The sequence below is a fragment of the Mus musculus genome, chromosome 6 (assembly GCF_000001635.26).
Source record: "Mus musculus strain C57BL/6J chromosome 6, GRCm38.p6 C57BL/6J".
Taxonomy (NCBI): domain Eukaryota; kingdom Metazoa; phylum Chordata; class Mammalia; order Rodentia; family Muridae; genus Mus; species Mus musculus.
The window spans coordinates 133,517,951-133,536,690 of record NC_000072.6 but is presented as its reverse complement, the minus strand read 5'-3'; the positions used below and the strand labels follow the sequence as shown (position 1 = coordinate 133,536,690).

The window sequence follows — 18,740 nt, the reverse complement described above, 5'->3', positions numbered from 1 at the left end:
AACCAATGAGCATCCCTGGACTGGTGCATTTCAGGTTTCCATCTGCTCTCTGAGCTTATCATGTGCAACAGAGCTACCTAATCAAATAGACCAGGAGAGATCTGGTCTCCCAAGAGTGCAAATAAGCCTGTGAGCTCAGGTAAGACCACCACATCTTTTCAAATTCCTGGCTCAAGAGAGACCCTCCCAGAGCAAACAGGACACAGGAACCAAGGATCAGCTGGGGACAGGATCCTTCTGGTTTCTGTCTGTACCAGAGACCTCTTTTTGTACATGAGATCTACACTTATATTCTTTCAGGAAAGAAGTGGTCTCCCAGGAGTACAGACACAGAGGCTTGCAGGAGGGACAAGCCACAGTCAGAGACAGAATGGCCAGTCAACACCAGAGATAACTGGATGGTGAAAGGCAAGGGCAAGAACATAAGCAACAGAAACCAAGGTCACATGATATCATCAGAACACATTTCTCCAACCACAGTGAACCCTGATTACCCCAACACACCAGAAAAGCAAGAATGATTTAAAATCACATCTCACGATGATGATAGTGGACTTTAAGAAGAACATAAATAACTTTCTTAAAGAAATACAAGAGAACACAGGAAAACAGGTAGAAGACCTTAAAGAGGAAACACAAATGTCCCTGAAAGAATTAAAGGAAAATATAACCAAACAGGTGAAGGAAATGAACAAAACCATCCAGGATTTAAGAAGGGAAGTACAAACAATAATGAAATCTCAAAGGGAGAAAACATTGTGGGCAAAAAACCTAGGAAAGAGATCAGGACTCATAGATGTGAGCATCACCAACAGAATACAAAAGATAAAAGAGAGAATCTCAGGGGCAGAAGATACCATAGAAAACATTGACAAAACAGGCAAAGAAAATTTAAAATACAAAACGTTCCTCACCCAAAACATGCAGAAAATCAAGGACACAATGAGGAGACCAAACCTAAGGATAATAGGTATAGAAGAGAGTAAAGATTCCCAACTTAAAGGGCCAGTAACTATCTTGAACAAAATTATAAAAGAAAACTTCCCTAACCTAAAGAAATAGATGGCAATGAACATACAGGAAGCCTACAGAACTCCAAATAGAATGGACCGGAAGAGAAATTCCTCCCATCACTTAATAGTCAAAACACCAAATGCACAAAACAAAGATAGAATATTAAGAGCCATAAGGGGAAAAGGTCAAGTAACATATAAAGGCAGACCTATCAGAATTACACTATACTTCTCATCAGCGACTATGAAAGCCAGAAGGTCCAGGATAGATCTCATACATACCCTAAGTAAACAAAAATGCCAGCCCAGATTTCTACACCCAGCAGAACTCTCAATTACAATACATGGAGAAACCAAAATATTACTAGTCAAAACCAAATTTACACAATATTTTGCCACAAATCCAGCCCTACAAAGGATAACATATAGAAGATGCCCACACAAGAAAGGAAACTACACCCTAGGAAAAGCAATAATCAACTTACAATAAACCCAAAAGAAGATAACCGCACAAATATAAAAATAACATAAAAAACAACAGGAAGTGCCACACCCACTCCAGTATTGACTGTGTGACTCACTCAATAGTTTGGACATAGTCCTAGGGCTAAATGTTCATGGAAACTTAGTCTCATGCAACCATGGTATCCTATAAAATGAATGCTCCAAATCTGTCCTTGCTTTAGTTGGTGAATGGACCTGTGTGCTTTCCTTCAATATTGTTTTATTATAAGTGTCTCTAAGGATTGATTTTGACATACAGCTAAGTTAGATAAGCCTCCACCAGTGTCCCAATATCATACGAAATTGTTGAGCCAAACTTGGGTTTTGATCTTTGTAAGAATGTAAATCATCCCGATAAAATTACCTCCAGTGTTGATAGACAGTGAAAGAAATCAGGCATCACAATGTACTAGAATTGAGCTAATAATTTCAGGACTAGTGTACATAGTATTCTTAGAACAATAGCAGAATCACTCCCATACAAAGGAATTTACAATGGCCTAGGGGGAAGGTGGGCTACTATACAATAAACTAGATTTGGAACTATTGCAAGGGCATGCAACCCTTGCCTGTGGCTCCTAAGAATAAGCTGACCTGAGGTGGGGCTACTTTTGATCCCAGTTGTTTACACTGATTTTTATCCCAGTTGCTTCCTGTTAGCTTTTATGTGTGCATTCATCTGTTTTGTTGTAAAGGTCATTTTGCATCAGATTATTTCAAAGTACTTTGGCTGATGTGTCACCTAACTTCTTTGCTTTCTTCTGTGATATATAAGTCTGATGCTCACTTTTAGAAATTACATTCATATACAACACTCTCTCTGTGTTCATATTTGTTTGTCATCTGCCGAATTCTTGCCTACCTGAATACAGAGACCCTAACTTCCCATGGGTGGGAAGAACCAACTGAGTCCAGTCTGTGGCAACGAAGAAACAATCACTATTCCTTAATATCTCTTAACATCAATGGACTCAATAAAATGAAATAGATTAACAGACTGGATACATGGCAGGAACCAGGACTTTGTTGCATACAGGAAATGCAACTCACTGTCAAAGATAAACATTTCCTCAGAATAAAGGGCTGGAAAACAATTTTCCAAGAAAATGATCCCAAGAAACAAGCTGGAGTTCCCATTCTAATATTGGATAATATCTAATTTCAATGAAAAGTCATCAAAAAAGATAAGGACAGACACTTCATACTCATCAAATGAAAAATGGACCAAGAACTCTCAATTCTGTATATCTATTCTTCAAATGCAATGGCACCAACATTCATAAGGAAACTTTACTAAAGCTCAAAGCACACATTGCACCTCACACAATAATAGTGGAGAAGTTCAATACCCACTCTAATCAGTGGAGACATCATGGAAACACAAACTAAACAGAGAAACCGTGAAACTAATAGAAGGTAAAGACCAAATGGATTTAACAGGTATCTATAGAACATTTCATTCTAAATCAAAAGAATATACCTTCTTCTCATGATCTTATGGTATCTTCTCCAAAACTGACCATATAATTGGTCACAAAACGGACCTCAACAGAAATAAGATTGAAATAATCCCGTGCCTCCTAACAGATTACTATGGGTTAAAGCTGGTCTTCAATAACAACAGGGAAAACAGAAAGCCCACATACACATGGAAGCTGAACAGTCCTCTACTCAGTGGTAACTAGGTCAAGGAATAAAGACAGAAATTAAAGATTCTTTTGAATATAATGAAAATTAATGTCTAGCATACCCAAACTTATGGGACACAATTAAAGCAGTGTTAAGAGGAAAACTCATAACTCTGACTGCCTCCAAAAAGAAATCAGATATATGACCAGGTGGAACAAGGGAGATGGGGTATGGGTTAGAGGGTTTCCAAAGGGGAAATCTGAAAAGGGGAAAATACTTGAAATATAAATAAAGAAAATACCAAAGAAAAAGTAACATGAAATAAAATAACTGTCTTTTCTAGGGAAGAAAGAAAAAAGATAAAAGAAAAGAAAGTGGAAACACATATTTTAGATCCCCAAATCTGTAAAAGAAAATAAAACATGGGACCAGAAAAGTACGAACCTGACAGACAAAATATGTAATTTTAATGTGTTGAAAACTCCGGTTTTCAACTCTCTCAATACATTTCCCAAGTTTCCTTTATACTGGAAGAAAAATGAACAAGAAAGCTGAAAATTACATATTACAATATGAATTGGTATTGCAGAATCCAAGTAAGGATTATGTGGTTACGAGGGCATAAAGTATTTTCATTTGCTATCTGTGCTGTGGGAAAAAAGATGACAGAAATAGTTGTAAGTGTTCCTGGTGTGTTTTGCAGGTGTTGTTTTCTTGTAGCCACAGCTCTCAAATTCTTTCCCTCCCTTACTAAGAAACAAAAACAACACTCTGAAATTGCTTGCTGAAAATTTTATTGGAATAGTATAGACAATCAACCCTGATTTGATGACCTTTACATCTGAAGGACATATTTTTATCTGGTACTCTCTGAAACACAAAAGGAAGGAGAAAAGTTATTGAAACATTAAGGCATACTAAAAGTTCCTTAAGTGCTATTTGTACCCCAGAATTGAGAGTGATGGGAGCCAACACCCTCTTCTTTCTCCATCTCCTACACCTCATTACTTCCCCATTTTCACAGGTTTACCCTTGTCAGGGACAGAAAAGAAAATGTAAGTGAGCTATTTCTTAGAAAATTAATGTGAATGAGTATCATAGAGTTTTCATATTATTTCTAGTATAAAAAGCTTCAGGATATATTTCCAAATATTTAAATGCTGGTTGCCCTGTTTGATTTAAAAATGGAAAGGAAACTAACTTAAATAACAGAAGAAGCCACAACCACATCATGACAGACCACAACATTGAATTCTGAGTACACAAGCAGCAAAATATATCCAAGAAAATCATGCAGTGGGGAAATCCACAGACATTATGAAGCATTGAATTTTCTAAGAAAGGTGCTTTTGGAAATGAATAAACTAACGTTCTACATAGAAAATAATTCATGTAAGCCTCAATTTTATACAGTATTTACATAATATACATACTAACTTTTCTAAGGATATTGCCAATGGATTAAAATTATTGGCTTTCAAGGACCAAAATGAGAACTTACTATAATATATAACTATGATATTCTGCCGTGTATACTCCTAGAAATGTAGATTCTGATGAATTTGGGCATACACAAATTTAGAAAAACATATTAACAACCTGAACAATATATCACGTAGAGACAATGGATCAAAACATCCCTGTGTGAGTGGGGCAGATCGTCCATGCTTAAGTTGAGAGGTCAGTGGAGGTGAATTCAGAGGACATAAGACCAAAGAAAGACTGATTCTGTAGTTCTATAAATGAAGTCAACTCAAAGGGTAATCATTGTTACCAAATAAATTAATAAAATACATAAAATTAAAGGAGCAATGGAGCATAAAGGAGCTGTGGAGCTATGTTACTCAGGGGCACAAGTACATTGTAGATATTGTGCAATATTCGCTTAGACCATCAAAGCTGTATGACTTTGTACTGTCTGAATGCTAAGATTTGAAATGAGGCCGAGGCAGATGCCATACACATGTTTTGCCAGTTAGCATATCTTTAAACTATGATGTGACAAATACTGAAGCAAGGTCTTTCTATTTATTAAATTTGACTCAGTCATCTTACCTAATTTCTCCGGGGCCCAAGCCAAAAAGGTACATAATTATTAGGTACTCGTGGTCGGAAAAATTTAGGAGGATGTAAAGGAGGAGGTACTCTCTCTTGACCAGATCCTCCCTCAATCAAAGGTTTCTGCTTTGAATGTATTTGTTGGGGTGAACCTTGTGAGTTTTCAGGAGATGAAGAAAGATTTTTAACCTCCACTACATTTCTTTTTCTAGGTTGATTTTTCTCTTGTTTTCCAGAGGAGTCACAATGCTCTTGACTCTCTGCCTGTTGTGATTCCTCCGGTTCTACTTGCTGTTCATTCCCAGAGTTGGATGAAGGATCCACTTTTACTAATGGTGATGATTCTTGGATATTCCCTATATTTGCAGCAGCAGCAGAAGGACCTAACTCTGAGTCCTGGGTTTTCTCTGCAGGGTCTGCATAGAAAGGGCCAGAAGATGTGAGCACTTTGATCAAAGATATTCCTTATTTTTTTTTCCTAACCTGATCACAAAGTCCTTTCCCTCCGAACATGTCTGCCAAATGCTAACTTCTTCTCCCAGATATCTGCATCTTGGCTTTCTAATTCCACATTCCAAAAATACAGAGTTTTTTGTATTCATAACCCTGGTTTGAGAATGTACCCTACACCTGGCAATCAAAAAGATTTGGAGACTTATTTACCATATTAGGCATTTCCAATGTTAAAAGAATAATGATAAGGAAAGTACATTAACATCAAGATGGTTGGAAAGTGTACTTCACGGCACAGTATAAAATTTTGAATGTTCAAAGAATTTTAATTAGACTTTGCCATCTCTGAAATGAAAGCAGTTCAATACCTATATATTTTAATACAGAAAACAAGCAACAATAATGATGTCCAGCAAATATACTAAATACCTGGTGAAAATTTGCTATTCCTTTAATCAATTACATAGCAATTGGGAAGCAAAGAGAAAACAGAGAAAATCCACAATTTCTCCATCTTGTTCATGAATATCTATTAATGTATACACTAACACAAATGCAAAATGAAATGATGAATTCTCTCACAACCAGAAACATCAGTATTAAGTCACTTTAGTTTCTACTCTCATTTCACAGTGGTGATTTGGGGTGAAAAGCAAATTAATCTCTTCTCCAGTTATGGAAGCTCTGTCTCAACTTCATTCAGTTGGCTGACCTCAATAACGTCTCCATCATCAGGTTGGGAAATATTTATTTATAAGCATAGAGAAATTATATTTACTCATCTATAAGACAAAGATATGATGTGACAACACAGTGAAACACTGACAGTCAAGCAGCATGAAAGGAAGATAGATTGTGCTTACTGGGTATTGGTTGGACACCAGATGTATTATCATTGTTCAAATCTAGAAATAAGGAATAGAATAAAGAGAAACTTTAGACCACAATCTTTGAGAGTTTAGAGATGTCTGACAAAAAGTGACTTCCAGAGACAAATAATCACAACTAAGCTCAACAGTTACTGTCTGAGATGCTCCTATAAATGTACAGGTATTTAAGAGACTGGGCAAATACCTTGTGTTCTTATTCTCCAGAACAAAATACAAAGATATTTTAAATTTTTAATTCCCCCAGAATAGCTATTATCAAATTACTCCTTATTAGAAATTACACTGAATTCAGCTAGAAAATATGTCTTACTCATTTTTTTCTTCAATATCCCTTAATACACTCAGTAGACAAATCCCTGAGTATCCATCTTAAAATGTTACATGATCTGCTTAACATACTGGAGGTGCACTGAGTAAAACATATAGAGTTGGCTCTAATGATTATATTTCAGTATCTACAGAGTTAAATTAATTCTATATTTCTATACTTTAATCAATCCTGGTTTGTTTGTATGCTTCTAGAAATCACTATGCAGCAAAACTTGTTGCTACAAATATTTGCTCTATGACAATATGCTCTGAAATCTGTCCTTTTTTCATGTTTCATTACACTGTGCAGAGCACTTTCATAAACACAAAAAGGGTCATCATATTCTTCTCTTCAAGAATGTTATTGATTTCATAAAGAATATTAAGTAAAAGGACCATGTTACATGCTAAAAACATAACTATTCCAACCTGTCTCACAGAAATCCTATAATCCTGTTTTCTTCTCACACATGTCTGTCATTTCTCCCTTGCTATCTCCCCTTTTTTACTTGAATGTCTTGAGATCCCACTCCATAATCCTTGGTACCTTCCTCTGCCCTCTGAGCTGAGCTCAGGACTAGCAAGGCTGCTGTGAGCAGGACCACAAGCATCTTGGAAGAGGCTCTGGACTTTCTCCCAACTGTGTGCTGAGAAACGTGCACCCATACACTTTATAAAAGGAAGACAAACAATGGAATATTTGAGTGTTAGTTTGGTGAACTTGCTCCATTGTTTCTCTTTGGATTATAGCCAGCGTGGTGGAGTGTGGGGGATTTTTACTGTGCCTAATCTATAGGAGCAACACCTAATGTGGTGATGATGTTAAAGGTTAATTGTCTCTTTACAAATAAGAATTATTCCATTGTTTGGATTCACCACATTCTTAATCCAGTCAGGAGATGAAATAATTTTAGGTGGTTTTCCTTCCTAGTTATTGTGAATGGAATGACAGTGAACATCAGCAAGTATTTGAAGAGTAGAATGATGAATCCTTTGGTATATGCCAAGGAGTGGTTATTCTAGTTAAATTTTCTTTTAGGTTTTCAAAATTCCTGACACCTATTTCCATACTGATTGCCTAGTTTCCTTTCCCACAAAAAAAATGAATGGGGGTTCACATTTTATACATCTTCTGCAGGATATGTTATTTTCCTTTTTCTTAACCTTCACTATTCTGACAAGTATAATGTGAAATATCACTGTACTATTAGTTTAATTTTGTTTGTTTGCATTTTGCTTTTTGTTTTTGTTTTAGTTTTTGGTTTTTGGGTTTTTTTTTTTTTTGGTTTTTTTCGAGCCAGGGGTTCTCTGTATAGCCCTGGCTGTCCTGGAACTCACTTTGTAGACCAGGCTGGCCTCGATCTCAGAAATCCTTCTGACTCTGCCCCCTGAGTGCTTGGATTAAAGGCATGCGCCACCATGCCCAGCTCAGTTTTTATTTCTAAGAGTGAAGCACCTGCTAAATTACCTTACTTGGTTGGAAGGCTACATATCTAAGAATATTGGGGCAGAACAAACTGGCCTTTCAAACGAACACACACACACACATACACACACACACACACACACACACACACACACACACACACACACACACAAACACACACCTACTTACAAAGTTAAACAAGAGAGCAAACTTATTTAGGGAAAGACCAGGACTAGCAAACATGAAGGAAGGAAATATTAGAGGTATTTATGAGAAAATCACATATTGCATAATCTGATACCACTGTGTCCATCGAGATCAGAGGTGTTATTTTCTCCATCATGATACAGTACCCTTTTCACTTATTGATCACACTGAAGAAGGTCAGGCAAAAGATCTAATCTTAGTGACATTTGACAGATTATACACCTTTGTTGCAGGAAACATCAAGCCAAGATAAACGGTAGCTTTCACTTGAATGTTTACTTCCAGCAGCAAATAGCTTGTGAAATTCAACTTGGTTATTGTTATTACTGTTTCTCTCATCTGTCAACACTTGAAAGCATTTGGAACCACTTATTGAAGACCACACAGGCCATTCTCACTTGCTATTTAGTATATGGAGAAACCAGACAGTGCCCTGGTATCAAAGAGTAAGAGCTCCCATGGTTAATCACTTTCACAGTGTTGCTTAAAGCCCTTAATCTAGGGAGAGCTATAAAGACTTTCATAACTAGGGTAGATTTGCAAGTCATAGCATCTGAATGCACACTCAGTTTAGAATGGGGGAAAACCCTTTTATCACTAAATCTCTCCAAGTGCTGCATCATCAGTAGCTACCAGAGTTTTTGGGAGCAAATATGCAAAATGTCTGCACATTTAGACTTTCATAGACATGTAAAACTCACAGTGATCTACAATAGTTAAGGGAAACTTCTTTGGGATTTCACCCAGAAGATCCTACATATGTTAGCTCCATCATTCCTATTATCATGACTTTGCACTAAACTAACACAATGCAGTCCTCCACAAAGTATGGGAAACGTCCCTTAGCTTTCAAGGTTCGGGACACACCCCAAACAATATAAGCTATTGCCAATATCTTTGGTTTTATTCCAGGTTATGAAGGTAAAACCCTAATATAGATGAACACGCACCCTTTGGATCTAGGAGCCATCTGTGAACTCTTATAGACTGTGATATGAAATTTCACTTTATCCCATGCTTTATTTCTAGTGGTCACCAAAGACAATGCTGCTGATGCCATTGCCTATAAAGTCAAATCCATCATCCTTGCATGGTATTTAATTAACTGTATTTAGATGTGTCAATTTTTTGTCTTAGGAACAACTGAGTATAATTTCTCGAAGTACATGAATAAATATCCCTCAGTGTTGGTGCTGGGGACCATGACTGAATCAGCAAACTGAATGAAGGAGAGACCAAGCTTCCATAACAAGAGAAGTAATTTGTTTTCCATCTACAAATGAATACTGTGATATAACACAGAAGCCAAAACTGCCTTAATTCTGACTCCTTTGGCAGTGGTGGACTCTGTGGTTTCCTTCCTACTCATACTATGTAACTTTCTTATATTTAAACTGATATAACAAAATTTCCTAAGGAATTTAGGAAATTTCATAGAGGCCTTCTTTGTTATTCTCTTCTCTCCTGGTGTCAGTGTGGAGGTGTAAAGTATTGAACAGCTAAACCAAATTTCATCTTAAGTCTCAGAACCATATTTGTTCGGAATCATGATTTATAACTTGTCAAGTTTGGAGAATTTACTTTTGGGGAGATTGATTCTGTGTTCTTTGCTTAATGGATTCTAAAAAGTTGGAAAATAGGAAAGGCAATTTCTGATCTCTTGAAAACATAGCACTTTTTGGAAAAGGTGGCCACACACTAACTATGTGTGGTTAGGAGGGGGTGAAAGCAGTCAGAAAATTATGTCATGATGTGAAGTAATTTAAACAAAAATTGAACAGTGTGTGTGCAATTAATTGGGGGTTGAGAATTTCACTCTGAAACTTCATTCTGTATAGAGGAATAATATCCACACAGCAGTGGTATTACGGGATCAGAGATTATTCATCATCGTTTCTGAAGCTCTAATAACATGTTTCATTATGTGGAGTCATCAGAGCAAGAAGACATTTTATCCCAACTTTACAAATGAGCATGAGGACTTAGAAATTCAGTCCTTGTATCAAATTTCAGACCTTTTCAGGAATAACATGTCTGTCTCATTTTTCTGGATTTTTGTTTGTTTGTTTGTTTGTTTGCCGTGTCTCACTGAAAAATCCTTTTTGCCATGGAACCCCCTACATATAGACCAAGCTCTGATCTTGCTGAGACTTGGGATGAAAGGCTTATACTATCAACCTGTCATGTTCTAGTTCCTTCTCATTCTCTGTTATTCTCCCTCTTTCTCATTCTCTGTTATTTTCTCCATCTCTCCTATACTCTTATTCCTCTTTCTCTTTATATAAATTTAAGATTGATGTGTATGCGTTTTTAAATTGCTAAGGACCCTCCTAATTATTATTAAGCAAAACCCTATATAGTACCTTGTGGGAAAAATGTGTCATTTTGAATCTCAGATTGTTATTTGTAATTCCATCCTTCAGTAGTGTGTCCTGCCTTGACTTTATTGTGTAGACCTGGGCTGGTCTAGAATTTACAGAGATCTGCCTGTCTCTGTCTCCCTAGTGTTTGCTGTTAGGTAAATCAGACCCTGTACTGTGATTGGCCAGGCCTCCTTTTCCTTGTTTTCAGGGAGATGTTTTGGCCTTCTGCCACAGCAGCCATCTTAGGGCTGCATTTTTGCACACAGTGAATGCAGAACATTATTTCACATAGAGCAGGATTGAGCCAACTTGAAGTGCAAAGCTTGAGAGAATATCATAGCTCCCTATCATTTAGCTTTGGTCTCTGGGACATGTCTAGAGGTTTTGCCATCCACTGCTGAATCAGCTCCATGTAGCCCATGTGTAAACAGAAGCTGGTTCCTCCCCTTCAGGATTTCTGCCTTTAGGGGAAGTCCTGTTTTGCTTTTAAATTTAGTAAGAGCTTCTTTAAAAAGCCATCATCTACACTATCTCTCTGTAGGTTCCTGTTTCTTAGCTAGGAATTTCCATTTGTGCTGTTCATCTTCTGCTGCCCCAGGAAGTCTTATTCTGTTTTTGTTATTTATTAATTTATCCATCTAAGAGATAACTCTTGTCTTGATAGCGTGACTTTTCCTTGATTTTTACACTGGACTTTTAGATTGTAAGCATGTGTATTAACTTTAGTAATTTGAAGGCCAAATTTTTGTAGAAATTTTTAATTCCAAGTTGGTATTTCTTCCCTCACCTTTGATCATTCAATTCCTGGATAAAACACACACACAACTGTTATATTTGCTTCCAACTGTTATATTTGGTTCAAACTGTTATATTTGCTTCAAACAGCACAAGTGTTGGGCAGATATTTGTCCTCCATGCTATCATGTCTATTTCCCAGTGAATTCAAAGGTTTTAGATAGTACAGGGTAATATAACTTTAATAGTCTAAGACAATCTTGAACAAGCTCAAAGGCACAGCTTGTTCAAGATTGTCTTATACTATTAAAGTTATATCACCCTGTACTATCTGAATTCAAAGGTTTGAAATGGGGCCAGGAATAATGTCATGTCCATATACTGCCAGTTAATCAATATTCCCACTATGATTTGACAAATGCAGAGGGAAGGTTTATTTACTACATTTGACTCATAACTGTCATTGACATATAAACTGCTGGAATGGTTAGCCTCCAAATCAGCTTGCCTAAACAATTCAACCCAGTCATGGATAACTACAGAGTAAAGTATTCTTTGAATTCCTAATTTTCCTATTGCAAAAAAGGATAAAGTAATAACCACCCTCTTTCTTCAATAATAATTAGGTCTTTCTTGAGAGGAAACCTGTTGCTAGCTTTTTTTGTTGGGATTCCAGATTTTTCAGTAGGAGAGGAAAGTTGTCCCTGAAACCGTTTTACTTATTTTTTCTTCTGTTGATTTTTCTGTGCATTCCAGGCAGTGTCAGAGGCTCTTAATCACATCCTAGAGCTGATTCTGACTTTTTATCACTCTACATACTCACATCAGAAGGAAATGACTCTTTGAACTCTAGCATTGTCCCATAGGATCTTCATAGAAAGGGCCAGAAAATATGAACACATTGATAAAATATTTTCCCCTTGTTTTCTTCCCTGACCTGTTCTCAAAGTTCTTTCTTTCAGGCCCTGTGTGCAACCTCCTAACTCTCTCTTCTATACATCCTCATTCTTGGCTTTTGAATTACATATTCCAACAATACAGAGGTTTTGTATTTGTAATCATGGCACAATAGTACCCCTACCTTTGGCAAATAAGAATGTTTTGGCCTGTAATATATCAAAGATGATGTCTCCAAAGACAGAATAGTAATAAGGAAAGGAAGACTATATTAACATCAGGAAAGTTGCTAATTGGGTTTCCATGTAATATATGAACTCTCTGCCTGTGCAAAGTGTTTTAGTCAGTTTCCAATCTCTAGAATAAAATATAAGATACCCATTAAATATGTTACATCTATACACTATAATGCTGAAAAAATAAAAATAATACTGTCCAACAAATTCAATGAATCACTAAGGACAATTTTACCTGTTTCATTTTTTTTATTGGACATTATATTTATAAAGGAAAGGTTGTCCTTTCCTTTATTCTCTGCTTTAAAGTTTGTCTCCATATTTCCTCCCATGAGTATTTTGTTCCCCCCTTCTAAGAAGGACTGAAGCTTCCACACTTTGGTCTTCCTTCTTGAGCTTCATGTGGTCTGTCAATCATATCTTGAGTATTCCAAGGTTTTGGGGTATTATCTGCTTATGAGTAAGTGCATACCATGTGTGTTCATTTTGTGACTGAGTTAACCACACTCAAAATGATATTTTCTAGTTCCACCAATTTGCCTAAGAATTTCAGAAGTTTAATTTTTCTAACAGCTGAGTAGTACTCCACTGTGTACATGTTCCACATTCCTCTGTATCCATTCCTCTGTGGACATCTGGGTTCTTTCTGGCTTCTGGCTACTATACATAAGGCTGCTATGAATATAATGGATCATGTGTCCTTATAATATGTTGGAGCATCTTCCGGGTATATGCCCAGGAGTGGTATAGGTGTTATACTACTCAGGTAGTATTATGTCCAATTTTCTGAGGAACGGCCAAATTGATTTCCAGAGTAGTTGTACCAGCTTGCAATCCGACCAAAAATGGAGGAGTGAGTGTTCCTCTTTCTCCACATCCTAGCCAACATCTGCTGTCACCTGAGAGTTTGATCTTAGGCAATCTTACTGGTGTAAGGTGGAATCTCGGGTTGTTTTGATTTGCATTTCCCTGATCACTAAGGATTTTGAACACTCCTTTACGTTCCCACGTGCTCTAGGCTCTTCTCTACTTTCTTTTCTATTAATTTCAGTGTATCTGATTTTATATGGAGGTCCTTAATCTACTTGGACTTGAGCTTTGTACAAGGAGATAAGAATGGATCAATTTGCATTCTTCTACATGCTGACTGCCTACTGAACCAGCACCCTTTGTTGAAAATGCTGTCTTTTCTCCACTGGATGGTTTTAGCTCCTTTGTCAAAGATCAAATGACCAGAGTTCTTGGTCTTCAATTCTATTCCATTAATCTACCTGCTTCTCTCTATACTAATACCATGCAGTTTTTAATCACTATTGCTTTATAATACAGCTTGAGGTCAGAAATGGTGATACCCCCAGAAATTCTTTAATTGTTAAGAATAATTTTCACTCTCCTGGGTTTTTGGTTATCCTAAATGAATTTGCAAGTTGGTCTTTCTAACTCTATGAAGAATTGAGTTGGAATTTTGATTGGGATTTCATTGAATCTATAGACTGCTTTTGGCAAGATGGCCATTTTCACTATATTAATCCTGCCAATCCATGAGCATGAGAGATTTTTTCCATCTTCGAAATTCTTCTTCAATTATTTCCTTCAGAGTCTTAAAGCTCTTGTCATACAGAGACATATTTCACTTGCTAGGTTAGAATCATACCAAGGTATTTTGTATTATTTGTGACTATGGTACAGGGTGTCATTTCCCTAATTTCTTTTATAGCCTCTTTATCCTTTGAGAAGAAGGCAACTACTGATTTGTTTGAGTTAATTTTATATCAAGCCACTTTGCTGAAGGAGTTTATCCACTGTAATTCTCTGGTGAAATTTTGCAGGTCACTTAAGTATACTATCATATCATTTGCAAATAGTGATATTTGACTTCTTTCTAATTTGTATCACACTGATCTACATTTGTTGCCTATTTACTCTGGCTAGGACTTTGATTACTATATTGAATATTTAGGGAGAGAGTACACAACTTTGTCTAGTCCCTGATTTTAGTGGGATTGCTTCATGTTTCTCTCAATTTAATTTGATGTTGATTACTGGTTTGCTGTATATTGCTTTTACTAGGCTTAGTTATGGGCCTTGACTTCTTGATCTTTCCAAGACTTTTACCAGGAAGGGGTGTTGAATTTTCTCAAATGCTTTCTCAGCATCTAATGAAATTACCATGTGTATTTTTTTCTTTTGGTTTGTTTATAAGGTGGATTACATTGATAGATTTCCATATATTGAGTCATCTCTGCATCCTAGGATGAAGCCTACTTATCCTGATGGATGATTGTTTTGAATGTGTTCTTGGATTTGGTTTGCAAGAATTTTATCGAGTATTTTTGCCTCCATATTCATAAGAAAACTTGGTCTGTAATTCTCTTTCTTTGTTGGGTCTTTGTGTGGTTTAAATATAAGCATAATTGTAGCTTCATAAAATGAATTGGGTAGTGCCCCTTCTGTTTCTATATTGGGAAATAGATTGAAGAGTATTAGTATTAGGAAATCATTGAAGGTCTGTTAAAGGCAATAGCCTCTCTTAATTCAGAAGATTTCCCCCGTGAGAATCTTATCTTTATCAATTTTATTGGCATCTACAGCTTTTCTTCTCCTTTGGAAATAAAGAAAAAAAAAAACCTCTTTCCAATGTAACACATATCCATTCTGAAGTCAACAAATCTGTTAATATCATCAATTTTCACGATTTTTTTTATAACAACAACAACAAAAAAAGAAAAATGAACAACAACAGAAATTCCATGGGCTAATAGTTTTTTAAAATATGTTGAGTATTTCCTTCTCATGTAACAAGCTGTTCTAGTGTCAGTAATGTTTCTGACATTGGTCACCATGGTTCCACATATACAGGTTTACCAGGTAATCTTTTCAACGGTTGGGTGGTCTGTACCTTTGAGTGATGAACACCTGTCATGCCCTACTTATAATCAACCTGGACAGTCTGTGACTGTACTTGATAATACCTGTTAAAGTTGTTCTCAGAAGCATATTTTTATTTATTATTGGATTCTGAGATTGGACGAATACTAATATGTGATTTCCATTGCTGAAACAAATCAAGACCCCCTAAATTAGTGGATATATTACTCACATATGGCTTTAATTTTCCTATTTGTCCTTCTAGCCCTATACATTTAACACATCTGGCAGTTTATTTCAATGCAATAATGTTCTAAATCCCTAGAATATGAATAAATATATACACCTTATCTCTAGTTAGGATTTCTATTCCTGCACAAACATCATGACCAAGAAGCAAATTGTGGAGAAAAGGGTTTATTCAGCTTATATTTCCACATTGCTGTTCATTACTAAAGGAAGTCAGGATTGGAACTCAAGCAGGTCAAAAAGCAGGAGCTGATGCAGAGGCCATGAAGGGATGTTCTTTACTGGCTTGCTTTCCCTGGCTTGTTCATCCTGCCTTCTTATAGAACCCAAGACTACCAGCCCAGAGATAGTCCCACCGACAAGGGGCCTTTTCCCCTGATCACTAATTGAGAACATGCCCTACAGCTGGATCTTGTGGAGGCATTTCCCCAACCAAAACTCCTCTCTCTGTAATAACTCCAGCTTGTGTCAAGTTGACACAAAACTAGCCAGTACAATTGACCCCTTGTCAACTTGACACACAAGCACATCACTAGTAAGCCTCAACGCTTAGTCTGTGATTCATCCCCAAGATCTAAACATCTTTAAAAATCCCACAGTCTGTATATATTAAAAGTTCAATCCTTTTAAAATATCCAACATCTTTTAAAATCAAAAGTCTTTTTACAATTAAAAGTCTCTTAACTGTGGGCTCCACTAAAATACTTTTTTCCTTCAAGAGGAAAAAATATCAGGGCACAGTCACAATCAAATGCAAAAATAAAACTCCAACTGCCCAATGTCTGGGATCCAGCTCACAATCGTCTGGGCTCCTCCAAGAGCTTGGGTCACTTCTCCAGCCCTATCCTTTGTAGCACACAGCTTGTCCTCTAGGCTCCAGATGCCTGTATTCCACTGCTGCTGCTGTTCTTGGTGGTCATTCATGGTCCTGACATCTCCAAAACACTGCATGATCCCAATGGTATTTCATGGCCTCTCATAGTGCAGAGCCTCAGCTGCTCTTCATGACCCCTTCATGCCTTTAAAACCAGTATCACCTGGGTGACCCTTACACAGTATCAAGTCCTGCTGCAGAATGAGGTACAACTTTGGCTATCTCTGGAACACTGCCTCTTTGAGCTTTCAGAAAACACTTCCCAGAAGATGTCACCTCAATGATGCTGGTCTCTTCTTAATCACAGCTAATTTCTTAGCTCCAGCTAACCAACATCAATAGTCCCAGTAATGCAAAGTTTTCACTTTAGTAGTTCTGGCATCTTGTTAATCACAGCTGATTCTTCAGCCCCAGCTAACCAGAACCACAGAATCTTCACAATAAAAATAGCAATGGCCCTGAAAAGAGTCATTAATCTTCTCTCTGAAAATACACAAGCCAGGCCTCCATCTTCTGCACTGTTCTCAACATTATCTTCCAAGCTCTTACACAACATCCCACATATCTATTAACAATGAATGGATCTTCTACCCAAAGTTCCAAAGTCCTTCCACAGTCCTCCCCCAAATATGATCAAGTTGTCACTGGAATACCCCACTATGTTGTTGCCAATTTTTCTTAGTCAGTGTTTCTATTCCTGTATAAACATCATGACCAAGAAGCAAACTGGGGAGAAAAGGGTTCATTCAGCTTACATTTCCACATTGCTGTTGATCACTAAAGGAAGCCGGGACTAGAACTCAAGCAGGTCAAAAAGCAGGAGCTGATGCAGAGGGCATGGAGGGATGTTCTTTACTGGCTTGCTTTCCCTGGCTTGCTCATCCTGCTCTTTTATAGAACCCAAGACTACCAGCCCAGAGATGGTCCCACCCACAAGGGGCCTTTCCCTCTTGATCACTATTTGAGAAAATGCATTACAGCTGCATCTGAAGGCATTTCCCCAACTGAAGCTCCTTTCTCTGTCATAAATCCAGCTTGTGTCAAGTTGACACAACCTACCCACTCTGCCTCCCCACCATGGCATTCACCTACCCTAGGGCATAAAACCTTCACAGGACCAAGGGCCTCTTCTCCCATTGACGCCCAACAAGGCCATCCTGTGCTGCATATGCGACTGGGGCCATGGATTCCTCATTGGTTGTTGGTTTAGTCCCTGGGAGCTCTGGGGAGGACAACTATCTCAGTCTCCAGTCAGCAAGCACTTCTTGCCATCAACAGTAGTGCCCGTGTTTGGTGACTGTATATGGGATAGATCCCAAGGTGGGGTAGTCTCTGTAAGGCAAAAATTCAGGAAATATTTGGATGATTTCTGAATATGATATTATTAAGTTTACAGCTGAAATCAGTCTTTCCAATAAGAAAAATCTGAGAAGGCTTCCTTTGGCCCATCTAAAATTTTAGTAAGTAACTTAGTCTTCTGACCTGAATTTTCAACCTTGTCCTAAGCATTTAACATGGCATAAAAACGTATGCCGAGGTGTGGCTGTCAAATTCACACTATCTCTGTAACTCAGCATATTAACCTTCACCCAGCAACTGATCCTGGGGAAACATTATTAGCTTTAGCCCTATTTTCCTTATTCTGTGAACAGAGCTTATTCTTTCAACCATGTTTGTGACTGAATCTAATGACTAGCTTTCAACATTGATGTTGCAAAATATTTCCATTCTTTGGGGACAATTCCATCTTAAGAGCCATACCACTAGAGAGTCCATGCCTGAGAATTCCTGAAAGCCCAAGAAGCATAAACTAGGTAGCCTACAGATGTACAATATTAAAATGTACTAGTGGCAAAAAGTAATGAATAAATAAATAAATAAATAAATAAATAAATAATTCTTAATAATACTCTGCTATACTCATAGATAGGACCATAGCATAATAACCATCAGAGATGCTTCATGTAGCAATTGATAGACACAGAAACAGTGGCCCACAACCAAACATTAGGTGAGTTCAGGGTATCTG

The 18,740-nt window shown here is 37.3% G+C and overlaps 1 protein-coding gene across 1 annotated transcript; it reads right to left on the bottom strand.

Moving 5' to 3' along the window:
- Positions 1 to 3,928: 3,928 nt before the first annotated feature.
- On the bottom strand, positions 3,929 to 7,502 carry Gm5885 (predicted gene 5885). Its single transcript, NM_001185040.1, has 4 exons — positions 7,404 to 7,502; positions 6,521 to 6,562; positions 5,202 to 5,620; positions 3,929 to 4,016 (listed from the first exon to the last, which is right to left on the bottom strand). Exons 1-3 carry the CDS (start codon positions 7,465 to 7,467, stop codon positions 5,202 to 5,204), a joined length of 525 nt encoding a protein of 174 aa, NP_001171969.1. The 5' UTR covers positions 7,468 to 7,502; the 3' UTR covers positions 3,929 to 4,016.
- Between the last annotated feature and the right edge of the window lie 11,238 nt (positions 7,503 to 18,740).

What these genes read in the sequence shown, in the direction of transcription:
- Gm5885 (NM_001185040.1), bottom strand. Translation starts at nt 7,467, where the DNA reads ATGCTTGTGGTCCTGCTCACAGCAGCCTTGCTAGTCCTGAGCTCAGCT. An exon ending in AGCTCAGAGGGCAGAGGAAG is followed by an intron (nt 6,563 to 7,403) that starts GTACCAAGGATT and finishes CCTTATTTCTAG; the next exon opens with ATTTGAACAATGATAATACA. An exon ending in TGGTGTCCAACCAATACCCA is followed by an intron (nt 5,621 to 6,520) that starts GTAAGCACAATC and finishes CTTTCTATGCAG; the next exon opens with ACCCTGCAGAGAAAACCCAG.